The sequence below is a fragment of the Polyergus mexicanus genome, unplaced genomic scaffold (genome assembly GCF_030449975.1).
Source record: "Polyergus mexicanus isolate NDT 795.1 unplaced genomic scaffold, iyPolMexi1.0 SCAF_19, whole genome shotgun sequence".
NCBI classification, from domain to species: domain Eukaryota; kingdom Metazoa; phylum Arthropoda; class Insecta; order Hymenoptera; family Formicidae; genus Polyergus; species Polyergus mexicanus.
Window position 1 is genome coordinate 2,028,726 of NW_027223339.1, and position 17,168 is coordinate 2,045,893.

The following is a 17,168-nucleotide window of genomic DNA, read 5'->3' on the forward strand; positions in this document are numbered from 1 at the left end:
ATGTTTTACTACACGAAACACATTCAAATAACGAATATATTCTCTAACAAGTCATCAGAGCTTTAATACAATTTGATATAGATTTTAGAGACCTTGTTAAAGAACTAGAGAGAGCCAAAAAAAATCTTGTAATCTAAAGATGCGAGAATTTTTAAAATATCTTGCACATCGAATGTAATACTTACGGATACTTTGAAAACGAAATTCACTCGATTCATTTATTCTTTTTATCTCTAGAATAACACATAAATTCCGATACTAATCCAACCACGTCTTGTTCGCGCGGACGATTAAACAACAAGCCCTCAACTCTTTCTAGCAGCGAAGGCGCAACAATGGTGCCGATTTCTCGAATATCCAAAACCCCTTTTAGTCGAAAGCCTCCGTCGTAAACGCTACTCTCTCGAGCATAAGGACGCTAAAGGGGTCTAGTCGAGGTACCGTCACAATGAAACGCAAGGGGAGGATACGACGGAGCATCGCCTTCGCGTTTTCAAGGATAAAGCTATTGGAATCGGTCGATCCACTTGGTTGATTATTGGCATTGTGATCTCTTTCAGAAGCGCGCTCGTTCTGTTCAAGATATGATAAGGATCGAGGAGAAGGAGAGAAAGCGTTAAGGAGTTCGTTATGTTTATTATCAATATATCAAGCATTTTGTCTTTGTCGATATTTTTTTTATAAAAATTTTATATCTTCCTCCGCTATAAATAATTATATAATGATATAAAATATATTTAGGCTATAAATTGGATTGATTTGTGTCGGCATTTTTTGAGTTGAAGGCATAGATGATGTTATGTGTAAAACGCGATTTACTAATAACGCAAGATGCGGGTTTGTTCACCCTTTGGAGATACCTTTTAGCATCATCTTAGGCATCGTACTGCTTAGCATATTTGCCTCAAAGCAAACGTCCGTGGCATCCTCCCCGATGGAATGCCAAAGGTCAGCCCAAAATTTAATAAGTAAATTACTTAACGGGACGCAGCGAGAAAACCAAGGATCGCGCACGGGTGGTTGGGAAGAGTTAGTTTATTTCATAGATATAATGGAATTTTGCGAAATTGTCGCAAATTTGCGCAAAAATATTACTTTTACAGAATAATATCAGAAAAACGCGACCAATTAAAATTTCGATATTAATACTAAAAGCTAATTGTTTCGTCGCTATTGTTACATGAAATAGCTGTGATAATTGCGAGCCATTATTGCTAGCAAACAAGTTTATAAATTTCTGAAATTGATATTACCGCATTTTGATTACATTATTGCATCATTATTTAACAACTGCATGACTCGCAATACATATTCAATCTCACAAAACATAAATCAATTTTATCACAATTAATAAGCTTATTGGAAAAGATATAAAGCTATACTTTATGAGATTAAAAAAAGGGGGGGGGGGAGAAAAAAGAAGATGGAGGGTAGTATGCTACTTGTGAACAAGCGCGGATTTGCATCGCAGTGATTGCATCGCTATTTACGTGTAATTATAGGATTGCTCATTAATCGGATAATCGTATGACGGGATCTAATCAATGATCCTCCTAATGGAGCGCTATTATATAGCACAGATCGGATCGAGTACTGATCTGACTACACGCGGTGATATATTGTAGCCGGTGCGGCGACGATTATACGCAGGATGGAAATTTCGCCCGCCAAATTGTCGCGCTGTTCCTCATGCCGGTCTAGTTATCAGCATTAACGACGGGGACACTTCGAGCAACCACCGCGGGGTGATAGAGACGCGCAGACGCGGGACGGGAGAGATGCGTTTAATATCCAAAACGCTCAAGTTTCCTAACTATGGCGAACTATGCGAAGACACCGAGTATATAGTTTCCGGAGAACTGGCTGAGGCTTAAGACTTCGTGTCCCATGAATAAATCTTCCCTCCGGAGTGCCTTGCCTCCGAGCGGATCCGAAAGTCACGTCTTATGACGGGCATGGAGTAACCGTGGATCCTCGCATTCCCCGTCGTTAAATCTGCTGGATTTCTCGCGATAAACCGCGTGTACTATTTATCGTTGCCTATCTATCGCAAGAGTCGCGTTTATCTGCACCGTTTCATCGGTTTCTACGACTTCACTCCATTTTGACAATCTTGACGGCGAGCTCTGGAAATCGCTTATATATATATATATATATATATATATATATATATATATATATATATATATATATATATATATAAGACGAAATATTAAGATAATCGTCGATTAGATTAAAAGTAATATCTTTTCTATAATTGCTTGTAATAATCGCACACAACAAAATTCTCTCCGGCGTTCATTAATTTATAAATAATTTGATGGAAAGTTTCAACAACATTTTATAAATATGTTGTATTCAACTAATCAAAAATAATTTACAGTATTATTTTTATTGTAGTTATTAGATATTATTAATTTTGCTCATTGTGTGAAATTTATAGCTTCTTTATATTAAGAGAAAAAAATGTATCTCCATTAATCTAAAAAGACGTCAAATTTCAATACAAATATGTATATAAATGCTAAATTCACCTTTTTAACTGAGATTTAATACATCATAAATTATTCAGGACACGAGTACTTTGAGAGGTTTTAGTTTCAGTCGCAATTAAATAACCGATTTATTATACACGTAATAAACTAATTAACGAATAAGTATTGACATTCTAGATGTAAATTCATGCGATCGCATTTATATCCTGGTAATATACACATGCGTGCGGTATAATAATTATAATTGCTTGTGACATAATCTCCTTGTCCATATCTTTTAAACTTGTTAATTATTATTTCCTTTTTTCTTTTTATCGCGGTTGCTACTCCATTATTAATGATTGCAGATTTTTATTTTTTTATTTATTTTTTTTTAACCTAAGCGATGATCTTCACTCATGCTGATTAATTATTTATGATAAATTCATGCATTAAAGAATTATGATAGATGATAATAATTATCAAGAACTCACGATTTATTTCAATCTGTTTAAAATATGTCTATATTGAGTAAACTTCTCGATCTCGCAGTTAATGCACATTTTTCAAAGTCAATATTTATACAATTGTACAAATGTTTGTACAGTAACCTAATAATATTGTATTAATTTTCTTGTAAAGAAAATAATGTAATACAAAAAGTGTCATTAATCATTAGAAAATTGTAATTCCCGTACTTGATTCAATATTGTAGTGTAGGAAATCGAAAGCATGGCATTGTGAGATTTCATTAAAATTAGAGATACCCACCCTTCCTAGAAGAATGCCCGTCGGCTTAGAAAGAAATAGCATCGAGAGGGTACGATGTTTGAGATAATCGATAACGTGCTTTTGATCGCAGATGGATAAAGTGTTTTCGGATCTATCTTTGTACAATACATTGCAACCACTGATATTATTAAATTATTTTTTACACTACTGTATTAACTATAATTTGTTATTTCATTACTTTTGATAGAACAATGTTTTGTCTTCATAATTTTTATCATTCAATATCTCAGCAATAATTTGTTAAAGTAAAATTTAATTTAATATTGAATTAATATTATCATTTAATATTATTATTTAATATTAAATTTTGAATAACATCTTTTCATTTATATTTGTCTGTAAAATTAATTTACAAAATACTATTTAATTTTAATCATTTAAACTTTAGAGGCCTTGTTATTTTTAGTATCAAAATTAATGTCAAAAGAAAAGATTCAAATCGATAACATCCGTATGTAAAATTCTTATTAGTTCCTATATACGACAACTTGTTCGACAGTAGTTTAGTCGACGTGCAAATTACGGTAGCAGTATACACGATATCGTATGCGCGTCCCTTAATCATACGGCCAGAAAATAATCATGGTCTTCGATAAAACGCCGACACGGCAACTCGAGCCTGCATATGGCATGGACAGATGCTTCCTGCGACAAACCGCCGTGCTCTTCTGCATCGCGTTCTAAAATTCGAGGTGTGCGAAACGAACGGACTTGTGTAAAAACGCATGCATTCGTCGTACACGTGTCGAATTTCATCGAACGTATTTCCTTCGCGTTACACGACACCTTTGGAAATCGGCCAAACGTAATCCGCATAGAAATGACGGCAATAGCCTGTGTTGACGCGGTAATTAGGGTGGTGTTTTCGTGACTGCCGAGCGTGCGCAAGGTGGACCACACAAATACTATTCTTATAATAAATATTAAGGCTTTAAGAGGAAGAAAGAGAGAAATCAATTATCCAATACATCTGGATGATATTACTGGATATAATATAATGCGAGCAAATTGTATATTAAATCGAACGTGTAATTGCTTAAGGAATATTTTATTGTCATTAAACAATGCTGCTGCATTCTCATTATATTAAGCTTATTTATATTGGAAAAAATAATTGAGAAGAAATTATGTAACTTTTAACTTTTAATTTTTACCTGATCGTATAAATATACATTTTTTCAATTATAATAGATAAACATATGGAATTTAATTTATATGAGAATCGTTTAATATTTATATTTCTTTAAAAAAAGACAAAGTATTTGCCTTTCCAGAAAAAAAATTAAAAAGAATTTTGCTTATTTATTTTGGTTTTTATTTTTCACCCGAGTATAATCTCCGAAAGCATAAAAATTATTTAAAAAACGTATTACAAATAAAAAAAAAACAAAAAATGCTAAGTAATACAAAAAACAATACTAGCGAAATTAATGTTTTATGATGCACGATACCCTGCAGGAAATAATAAAAGAGCTATTGCAAAATTTATAAGAAGCGTGAAAGATTCTTGTATCAAAGACATCTCTCAAGGACGGGAGGTTTGGCGCACGTAGGGCGCATTACAGCAGCGGGCGATTCCGTACCGTGGCAAATGCAAATGTCGCGCGCGGCAACGAAGCCACGAGATCGTCCACGTCCGGCCGCGCTCGCGAGAGGATCAATGATCGCAATCACCGATGTTACGGGACACGACTTATTGGCCGCGACCCGTCTAATAGATCGATACCACCCGTTATTACGTCCGACTCGAAGACGCTGCGCGCGCGGCGGCGTCCTACAAATAACACGCCGGACAGACGATACGCTAATGAGGTATCCGAGCGACGCACGTGACCGGATCTCGATTGACATCGCCGCGATTTCCATATGCTTCCGAGTGCGCGCGCGTCGAATATCTTGCTGGCGATCCACGAGAAAGGATCGCATCCGACATTATACGCATTAAAGACCCGAGAGCTTTCGTTTCGATTAATGATAGATTAATGGTTGATTAATCCTTGGTAAAACTGAGGGTTAAGAATTGAAATTTTATGGAAAAAAATTAATACATAAGAGGATTACGTCGAAATTTGTTAATGTGACATGACAAAATCAGAACTCTTGTCCTTCTAATGCAATTCTTCTGCAACATATTTAGATACGAGAGAGAAATAACAATGATAATAAATTTAATTGCATAATTTACGTATATCTAGAAAAATTAATTTTGATTTCCATTTTTATGTAGGATAAATTGAATTTCACTTTTCACTTCATATAATTCTTCTCTTTTTGAATTAAATATATCGATGTTACAGATTAATAATGTTAGATAAATTTGTCCAGAAGCCGATTATCATTAAATTTAACGCGATGATCGTTAATTAACGACATCGGATATTATACGAAAATATATCAAGATCTTGTAGTTGTAATTTAATGAGATGTACAAAAAATCTAAACTTTTTCATTGCGCGCATTTAACGTGTATGTTGAGTTATTTTCGCGAATAATTACTGTATACAAGATATATATTAATATTTATGATTAATAAATATGAATGGATATTTTTGCAAAATATATAATATCAAAATTAATAATAAACAACTGATAATTACAAATGCGTGGTAGAATTTCTTTTTTCTTTTTTTAGCTTTTTATTATTATTAGAAAATTTAATAATTAACAACACGATACTCTGTATTTCTCGACTTTTCGCATGAAAAGAAATGCTTTCCGAAATATCTTTTGAAAATAAAAAGAAAACCAAGTTTCATCAAACTAATATAGATTTAATTCAGAATCGTTGCTACAGACAAATAATCATTGATATAGATTTAATCTTAGATTCAGAAAACAAGCAAAACACTCGTTTATAGCCATATAATCGTGAGATTGATAATAAGGCGAGACAATATCGATCAAACTAGCGATCGTAATCCTTGAACTATGGAACAATAAAAGAGATATATTAAGTATGTGCAAAAACTTAACTTCTCGAATGTACAATTTAAGTGCATGACATTGACATTTGTCCGAGGAGTGCGTAAAATTGATTATATACGTTGCTGCGTGTGAGCTGCTGAATAAACAGTTTCGGAGTCAAAGGGTTAAGGAATGTAAGATTCATATGCGAATCGGTCAAGTATGTTACTCGGCTGTACAATCTTTTTTACGATTGATACAACTATATTTTACAATAGAGTTATATACGACTGTCTTTAACCTTGCATATGATTAAATGTAATTCGCACCGAGTGTTTTTTAATTTGAATATAACCGCGAAATATCGCGTCATCGTTTCATTCGTACTTTTTAATCTTGAACAAATGACATTTTTTATAAAGCAATATGTATCGTATCCTAGCAATTATTTCTTTATAATTGTACGTCGCGCAACATTTTCTCTCCATAGCTTTATATTCTTTTAAATGTCTTGTTTTCCTTTCATATAAAGACGCTGAAAAGCTTTTCAAGTCATTTTTGATCCTTGTAAACTGCATTATAATGCATCAGATATAGCTATCTACCCCAACGATGATGAGATGGGAACATGATAATTGTACGAATCTGATTCTTTCGTGATCTTTTATTGTGTTAGTGTATTGTAGAGAGAGAGAGAGAGAAGGACTATCTAGAAAAATATTTAGAGCACTTACCACGTGAAGCTCGGCGTCTCTCCTGAGATCGCCACTCCTTTGGCCCGCGGTGACGGCAGCGCTCAGATGATTATAGTGGTGCTGATGCAACGTGTTGAGCGTTTGCGTATAAGGATCGCTGACGAGGTAATCCAGGTGTTGCGGTTGGCCAAGACCGGGATGCTGGGGGCTAGCGGGCGCGTGATGGTGCGAGGGAAACGGGGGTGGAAAGTAAGGGGGTTGAAAGTCGGAGGCGGTCGGCAGAGAGGCGCCTCCGTGGTGGGGCATTCCGCCCCCGTTTCCGTTACCCCGATGTCCATGATGATGGGCACCGGAATAGGGCGACGAATTCCCGCCGCCCAGTGAGGAGATGCCCCCATGACCAGTCAGACGGTCCTGTGCAAACATAAAACGGTACATTTAATTATTATATAATATAAGAATATAATATTTCACGAAGATGTATATACCAGGGTATCTCCAGGTCAGGTCAATAAAAACTTTAGGGTCTTATAGGAAATTGAATTTGGGACAAAAAAATTTCTATAAATATAGATCCGCAAACGCTTCGTTAAAAAGTTATAACTAATAAATTACTCTATAAGTAATTAGTTACGATTTAAATTCAACAAGAACATTTTTATGTTTGCACTACGAATGTAATAATTTACATAAAGACCATCGAAAGGTGATTTTTCAAGCTTTATCTTTTTTCGTTGTTTTGAGTTTATTTTCTTTTGAACGCCTTATCAGAATGAAATGAGATTGGTATAATTTAGTTCGTTATTTAATTAGCCAGATTAATTTTGTTATATTTTTCAAATGAATGAATTGTTTTGAAGTTATTTTCAAAAATCATTAAAAAAATGTCATTTTTCGAAGTTTATTTGCTATAATTTTTAAGCCTTTCCTTTTATTAGCTTTAACTTTTTAAGCGGATCTATGTTTATGGGAACTTTTTTGTTTCAAATTCAATTTCCTATAAGACTCTGAAGTTTTATTGAGCTGACATCCTGTATAATTATTTTTTCCCTCAATTGACAAGAGCAAAAGATAGCTTTAAGTATATTGTTCTTGTATATTAGTACTAAGTTTTGCTACTAGAAAAGGTACCGAAAGATTAATCAATTAGTTTCGCTGAAACAGAAAAAAAAATGACAATCTCCTTCCATTTACAAGACTTACATACAGTCGCCTGTGATGGATTCGCTTCTCATGGCGGTAATTACAGACTATTTACATCGCACATCAGATCGTTCTCGGATAAGAGGTACGTCACGCACGTTGCATCCAATGCGAAAGATTTAAACATCGCGCGTTAGGTAGAGTAAACTAAAATTACATAGTAACTCAGGGAAATTTCCTCTATCAATTAAATCTACACGTAATTCTTAGATTCTTTTATAGAAAGCCTATTTTAATATTTTTAGATTAAGCTCTTTTCAGATTAATATCCTGACTTTTGTTATAAACTACATAAAAACTATGCTATTCAAATATAAAATTTACAAATTTTATGTCTACAATTAATTCATTGACTTTTTTGTCTAATCGTGACACATTTAAGTAAGATAAAAAAAAGCATCGAAAGTTCGAATAATAAATATACGCTTGTTTAAAATAATAATTATTAAAATTATTAATGTTATATATATGTTATCGATATATGTACATAATGTAATTATTATTATTACTGTTTTTAAAGTAATAAAGAAATTATTGTTATAACATCATGGAACTAATGATAATAATAATTGTAATAAAAATTGCAATAGTAATTTTGAAATTTCGGGATATAATTAATCGCATCTACTGCATTTAGAAATCGTCCTAATCACTTAAATAACACCGATGAGAAGCGGAGCAAACCGGTTTCAAAATTTATCAAATAACAAGAGGACACCGGTTATTATAACAGATTGACAGAAAAAGAATGAAATAGAGAGAAAAATAAATATACAAATAACTTAACAATCGATGCCTTTTCCTTAAGTAAGACATCTCTTTGTCATTTTCTAATTATGTTTCTATAGCGTGATAATAAATCGATAGAGCAAAGGTATCAAAGGTAATATAATACAGATTATTTTATTTTATAAATAATATTAATAATATCAATAAATATATCTAGATTTTTTCATCAAACGATTTTTGCGACATATATTTGGTTAAAATAATATTTTTTTACAGTTACAGTTTATACCTATATGTTTGAAAACTTTTTCCGATCTATGTAACATTTTATTTTTCCGTCAAATAAATCGAATTTATAAAATATTAGAAAAGAAACGTGTACGGGGTACTTGAATACGAATAAGCGAGTGCTCGATGGAAAAAATTTGTTTAGAGATTTATCTGTGGAAGATCACATATGGAAGAACTCGATAATATCTTTCCGTAATTATAAGTTCCGTATTGTAAGATCCGTAAATCTCGATTTACCGGGTCTATCGATATTTTCTCGCACGTTCTAGCCCGGTCCGCGTAATCTCGCGATGCGAGTTCTCGATTGTACGGTACATTACATACGTAGATAATATCACCCGGGGATATTATGTATCTCGGGTATATCGAAAAGAGAAGTTCTTGCCGCATCGCGTTGAGTCCGGCGCATCGCATTAGGCCTCGTTCGTCGCGATACGATCTCGATACGTCTCTATAAGCCCGCGAAAGGGCCAACCGCTAGTTTCAACCTTCGCAATGTTATGCCCTTATGTATCTGCATATCCGAGAAGGCGTGTGCGGCGTTGAGCGCATCGAATTCCTTCGAATTTGTTAGGAACGAGCAGGGGGCACGAGCGTGCCACTCACCCTTCCGTAGAGAATTGAATACTTCGAGATTTGTTGAGGATGATGGAACACGAAGATACGCGCGCATCTATCTTTCCCGTAATTGACCTTTAAATATCGCCGCACGACGAACGCTCGCCCCGTAGGGCCTACCGTGATATATAAATACGACTAATCTTTAAAAATGCAAATTTTTTGCTAATTTTATTGTATTTTGCTCGCGGTTATACGGATAAAAGTTAAGAAACCAAGTTACTCGCAAATTGTTTAATATATCTTATTTATTCGTTTATGTATGTAAATGATTTTGTGAAAAATATTCCATAAATTATATACTCTTCTCATTCTATAAATATACAGGGTGTCTCGAAATTAAATGTTAAAATTTCGGGAGCGTATAGAGGATTGGTAAACCAAGAAAAAAAGTTCTTTAGAGATTCGCTCGTTTTTGCTTCGTTTTGAGAAAAATCGCGAAAAAAGAAACGAAAAATGTAAAATAAAACTAAAATTATTACGTTTATCGAAAAGTATCATGAGATAAAAGTATCATGAGATAAAAGTTGTAGAGCATGGAATTAAGAAAAGAGAGTGAATTAAAATCCTCCTGAGGTAAAAATTAGAGGATCCTTCAATTCATTCTCTTTTTTTAATTCCATTATCTCTACAATTTTTATCTCATGATCACTTTTCGATAAACCTAATAATTATAATATTGTTTTAAGTTTTTGGGTGAAAATCTTTTTGTTTCTTTTTTTTTTGCGATTTTATTCAAAACGAAGCAAAAATAAGCAGAAATCTCTAAAGAACTATTTTCTTAGTTTATCGAACCCCCATACGCTCTTAAAGTTTTGACATTTAATTTCGAAACACTCTGTATAACCTTCTCACTCTATAAATATATATAATATTCTAGAATTCTATATTACTCATACATATATATAAAACACAATGAGAAACACGATATATATATATATATATAAAATATATTTCGAGATAAAATTTTTGTATCCGGATCTGGGCAATATAATTTCATACACAATGTGCTTTCTTTATAGAGTCTGTGAGAGATAAGATAATTTGTATGATATTTATAAAATTTAATTATTTTCTTTCGTAAGAGATAACGTGTGCTTTTACTAATTTCACTTTAAAATGTACGACTACGTTTTCATTCTATAACATCCGTAGTTCTAAAACTGGCCAATCACAGTCATTCCATTCTTCAAAGGAACAGCTGTGATTGACTAGTTTTGAAACTATGGATATTATTAAACCTGGTTAAAGGTGACACGTTTGACTCACGTTTGAATTTCACCATATGAATCAGAGCTCGAAATACTAATAGCAGTTATATGCTTGATGTAGATTAGAATATGTATGAAGTAAAATTTATCAACGGTATTCTTTAATTCGTGAAATTATGCTTTCGAAAACTAATAGAATTTGAAATTTCGATAACATATCGAAAATTTCTACCAAGATGTCAAAGCGTTGAGAAATGCATTGTTATATAAAACAGCTTGCTGAAAGATGCGAGAAGTTTGATTGTACTTTCTTCGTGTCTAAATTATTATAACGATCGAAATATATTTCTTTAAAAATTAATGTAATAACGCATCACGAAAATGTTTGAATGTTTGCTCCGTGTGATTTTTACGTAAAAATATGTGTTAAAAAGTATGAGGATACAAATTATAACGAGATTCCACCGAGAAAGAAGAGATTATTTCAACACCACAAGTACATAGTATGTGAATACATGCGATTGAAGACGGGAAAGGAAAGTCGAAAGTCGAAAAGGCGTATTTTAAATATCGCGTATACGCGTATTTGTCTTGTACTCATTCCTCGCTTCAAGCGATCAAGCATGTTGAATCGCTGCTGAGAATGACGTTTTCTGACGCCTACGAACTAGCACGCTGTAACTTGCGCTCTCAGAGGCTCATTGCCAAATAATAAAATGATATCGATCGTAATACTGTTACGCGAGAACGAAGAGGAGAAATCGTTGACGTACGAGCACATGACATGGAAATTCTATATGACGATATCGGTAACGCGGGCGCGCCGCAACAATTCACAAAAGCAGCAGCCTCTTTCGCAAAGAGCACTGTTGAGCCGAACTTTCATGCTGAGATCACCGTTGATAAGGTGGGAGAAAGTACGTTCCCCGTTACTACACGCGCATACAATTAATAGCCCATAACACATACGTGTGATGAAATAATTCCATTAGTCGTAAATAATTTCGAAATTTTAATTGGAAAAACAAATTAATAATATATGTGTCGTGGACAGATTTTCATCGGCGATTTTAACAATTATTAGATTATTTAGCTTAGGAATAAATAATTTCGTAGGAAAATACAATAAATTAGGGATATGTGTCGCGGACACATTTTCATCGACGGTTTTAACGATTATTCCGTCGGCACGAATATCTTGAATACGGAGGAGAGGACCATATTTATAGCGTTAGTTGTATCAAATATAACGGTACCGAAAACCTATAATAAACTTAATAATGCAAAATTGTTGCCGACCATTGTATCATACTCTGTGTTCGAATCAAAATTTAATACGTTTTTTCATTCGAATAAAAATTAATTTGTATTCGTTGGCGGAGTAAAATTTATTCGAGAAACGTACACCTCGTTAAATTATATATTTCAAGTATTAGAAATAAATGGATAGCGGTTAAATCTACAAAGATCTTTTTATTTTCGTGAAATTATCGATCGTTGGCTTATAGTTTAAAAACATTCTTGCGAATAACTGTAATTGCTTGTATCAAAGCGATATAGGATTTTTGTGCGAATTTTGTTTCAAGTAAAGAGATAAAAATACGCCTTGTGTTTCGAGAAAATAAACTCGCTCGTTCTTCTAGAAAATTAAGTAATATATAAATCATTCCATATACGCGGGAGACAGGCGCTTGTAAAAAATAACGTAAAGTAAGTACGGGGGAAAATGAAATTAATAGCGAAATTAATGCCCTCGAGAAAGAGTACACAATAATTATCCCTATCTTTGGATTAATATCAGTTAAAGTTTGACAGGGTACTCATTAACGTTGCGAATGCATGTACAATTAAAAATGCGCAACCGCCGTGTCCGCACAGTCGCCGTAGTGAAGAGGTAATTGCCGCATATATTTACGCACTTTGACCCATATACTCGTGTAACAGCTACGTACAATTATCACGCGTATGGTCAACGCGTATGGATAATGCAAGTAATAACGGGGAGAAGGTGCACGCGTAAAAAAAAAAAAAAAAAATCTTGATTCTCGCGCCTTTAATTTCACGTAAATTCGACGAGATTTCAAGATTAATTACAAAACTGTGAAAAGGAAAATGGCACTCCCCGTGTAATCGGGGAGTATATTTCAAAGACAAAGGGGTGGGTAGGTATCTTTCACGCGCAAGAACCACGAGATCGAACGAAATAATTAAATTTGGGCACATAAATATTTGGAGTACATCGCACCTCGACCTCGATGACCGTGGTCATGTCAACGTGGGGCGCGTAGCAGAGCGTCAGCTTGTCGGCTGTCGGCGCCTCCGTGCGCGGCGGGAACATCCCTAGGATCTCCAGTTTGCCGGTTCCGGAATATTAGCGGGTAGAATGCGCGCGAACGCCACTGTACTCCTTGAGGGATTCGCGTCACCCGAAAATCACTTCAAACACTCGGATCCTTCCTCTTCGTATACATGGCACACTCGTAAGTTGATGATTCTCGTCCGAACGTCTTAACGCATCCCGCGATACATCCGCGTATCGAATACACTGTACACTACGTCGAGACGGGCACATTGAATCGCGAAATTGCGACGAGAGACACTCTTCGAACTGCGTAACGAGACTATATGACGGATTCGAGCGTCGTTATAGTTGTAGGATCAAAAAAGCGATTTTACGAAGGAGGGACGGAAGACAAAAGTAGTATTATAGCAAAGATTACAGGTCAACTTTCATGGAACGTGCGTGAGACTACACGTGAGCATGATTTCTGTCGGTCGGAATAAAAAAATAAAAAAAAAATACTATTATTTACGCATTAAAAGGAAAGAAGAATGAGAAAAAAACGAAGGTAATATCTTAGACGAATAGGGACACGTAACATTTCCTTCATCGATCACTAATCAACTTGCCCTCGATTTTTTTTCGACAGACAAAATAAAACGAAAAATTGATTCGTCGATTTTAAATATTCCTCTAAAGATTATCTTCCCACGTCATTTCACATTCTCAGTTTTCCGTGAAAATCGGGGAAAACGATGGACGAGGGAGGTGGGAGGTCGCGCGCGCGCGCGCGACAGAAGAGAAGCGACAGGTACAAGGTTCGCGCGGTTTCTTCCCGGCCGGAACGGAACAGCTGATCGAGCGTCGTGTTGCGGACGACCGACTGAGCGACGGGGACGTCGAGCGAAACGTACGAAAGTGTACACCTAAGAGAGCCGCGGACGAAACGGGAGGTGTGCTATGCCGCGCTCTTACCGAGAGTTACTACTACTACTACTACTACTACCACTACCCTACTGCGAACACCACCTTAGTATCCTGCCCTACCATCCGGCCGGGTGTCCCAGCGCCGTCAAAGGAGCGACAGAGTGAAATAGAAGGAGCGACACGCGGGGAGGAGGGAAGATGATGGTGCGAAGAAAGAGAGAGCGAGAGGGTCTCCCGTTTGTGCGCGCGTACCGACGACCGAAATTTTGCCCCAGGGTACGCGCCACCACGTGGCACAAGACCTAGCACCGGCGTCCCCACCATCCGATGGACGATGGGACGTCCCACGATCGAGCGAATAGGAGTCGATATAGTCGGCGCGATGCCGTACGACGTTCACCGAGTTGGTGAGCGCGCGTCTCGCTCCTCGTGCTCGTCTCTACCTACATTAGGGATGTTTAGATAGGGGTGTGCTGTACCGTCTCTCCTGTGTACTGCGCGCATCTTGAAATAATAGATTTTCATGCGGTTCATAGTACAATTAATTTGACTGAATTAATATTATGACTGTAATGGCAGATTGTTTGAGATGAAATATCTCACAATATTAATAAGATGAAATATCTTACGCGTCATTTAATTATATATATATATATATATATATATATATATATATATATATATATATATATATTTTAATTTTTTCAATATTAAATATTAATATATAATCTCTCGTATTATTATCTCTATAGAACAATATTTTTAAGAGTACAATATATCTAATTAATTGTATTAAAATATATTTAATTAGAATAACTATCGCATATTATATTTATATTTAATATTAAATATCGCTGAGGCTAAAAATCTAAATTATTAAATCGTAATTAAAGTAAAAAATCGTATTTGAAGTAAAAACGCGTTATTTAATTATACATATATATACAATATATTGTATATATTTAATTTTCGATATTAAAAATCAATATATAATTACCTCTTATATTCATATTTCCATAAAACGATACTTTCAAGTACTTTTAGTACAATATATCAAATTAATTATCATTACATAATCATGCCAATAGAGAAAAATAGAAACAAGATTCTGGATAACTATATACTAATTCATCATCAGCCACTAGAAATGAAAGATGTCAAGATTCCGAGTCTTCGAATTTATCATTCATGAATCACATTTATTTGATTTTCGCATGCAAATAAAAGAAACGTAGAATTCTTTTTTACTATTATTAAGTGAATTTATTTAGAGTTTATTATCAATTATTGTAAATATTTTAAGAATTTATTGATTGAAAAGATAGTTTGTGTGTGCAATCAGAAAGATACTTTATATCACGTAGTTGTATTATTTAACATTGTCTCTCTATCTGCATATACGCTGCAAAACTGTGTCATTTCTCTCTCTCTCTCTCTCTCTCTCTCTCTCTCTCTCTCTCTCTCTCTCTCTCTCTCTCTCTCTCTCTCTCGTCAGAGTATATTCCCATTAATTCATGCTAACATTTCTTTCAGTTATTAAATCATCTTGTGCTAACAATATTATGCCGTACGAGAGATAAGAAACGTAAACCTTATCCGCACGCGATCGTTGCAATTCGTTATAAACGTCACATTTGTTAACGCGCGGCGAGGGATAGAATTGGAGCGCGCTGCCAATATTACCGTTTATTAGATCCAAGATTAACGTTCGCTGCCAAACGAATTATTTAAACTGATCATGCGTACAAATAAAACGGTCGGCTTGGAAAAATATCCCGTTGACGCTCATTCATAGATGTAACCGCGTGTAACGAGAGAAAGAGAGAGGAAAAGAGAAAGAGAGAGAGAGAGAGAGAGACTTTTACGGCGGTAGGAGTTACTATTAATTTGCAAGGTGAAAAAGGACGTACGTGGGGATACAAGCCGTTGCTTTGCGGGTCGTCGACACTTCTGAGCGTAATTTATGCCGGTGTAAATTTTGCAACGTAATTACGGGGCGAAGAGCCATTCACGATGTTATACGCCGAAGTTAAACGTCCGATGAGCGCGTCGCGCTCTTTCTGCATAAAACCCGGATGCTCCTCCCTCGGTGGAAAAAAATATCCGCGCGAGCGCGGTTCTGATGCTTCGGCTACTTGCTCGCGCAGCAACACCGATACGTGAAGGATGTAACAGTGTTGTAACTTTCGATGCCGATTACGCGTATTTCAGGAATACAGAAGGAGAGAATATAAGTAAAGATATTTCTCGCGGCTTTTTTTTTCTTTTCTTTTTTTCCCGATAAATCGCGGTTACGGATACATTGTAACGATCATCTTGACTATGATAAATGATCTTCGATAGTAATTATTTGTAAAACACGAAGATCGAGATCATTATAATTGCGATGATAAGTTTTCTATGTTATCGATACGCTATAGAAGAAAATGTATCTTTACATTAATTACGATACACGTTCCGGAAACAGCCGCGCCGTGCTACGTTGCGTGAATCTTCCCGATTCTCATCTTTCTTTTTTTTTTCCCCGTAATTGAAAGATAGAAACTCGATACCTCCACAGGTAGTTAATCATCGGGAGATCGTTGATGGGTACTCGATATGACATACGCGCGCGCTCACGATCGCTCTCGATTAATCATGTATTTCGTTTCGGCGGCTAAAAAATCATGAATATAAATCAGTAACGAAAAGAAACGTACTCCCCCCCCCCCACCTCTCTCTCTCTTTTTCTCGAGCGCGAAACATTGTAAATAATATCGATGGACTGTCAGAGTGTGAAGCCGCGATTGACCATAATGTTGTCATCCGATACAAAAATGTCTTCCTAGAGCGCTCGGGACGAGTTTATCCACCGCGTGAGTCTCTGTAAGATCTTTTTTCCTTCTGAATTTTTTTCATTCTCCGACTGACGGACCCCGGATATCGGCGGACCAATAAATTAACACATCCAAATAAGATGTTTTTAGGAATCTCTTGAATCTAGAAGCATCATTCGGGACTTCTTGACCATGGCTCATTTGGCAGAAAGAACGAACAGTCAAAA

The 17,168-nt window shown here is 35.4% G+C and overlaps 1 protein-coding gene across 2 annotated transcripts in view; it reads right to left on the reverse strand.

Annotated features, from left to right (window-relative positions):
* Tfap-2 (transcription factor AP-2) overlaps window positions 1–17,168 on the reverse strand; it is an 84,196-nt gene that overhangs the window by 42,269 nt on the left and 24,759 nt on the right. The window contains exons 1-2 of one of the 2 annotated variants that reach the window (XM_070311366.1): window positions 13,163–13,823; window positions 6,905–7,279 (exon numbers count right to left, since the gene is read on the reverse strand). In XM_070311366.1, the coding sequence (XP_070167467.1) occupies window positions 6,905–7,279; window positions 13,163–13,255 (468 nt within the window). In that variant the 5' untranslated portion in view covers window positions 13,256–13,823. Of the gene's footprint in view, window positions 1–6,904; window positions 7,280–13,162; window positions 13,824–17,168 lie in introns of those variants that run through there. The other variant, XM_070311364.1, reaches the window with a different exon arrangement.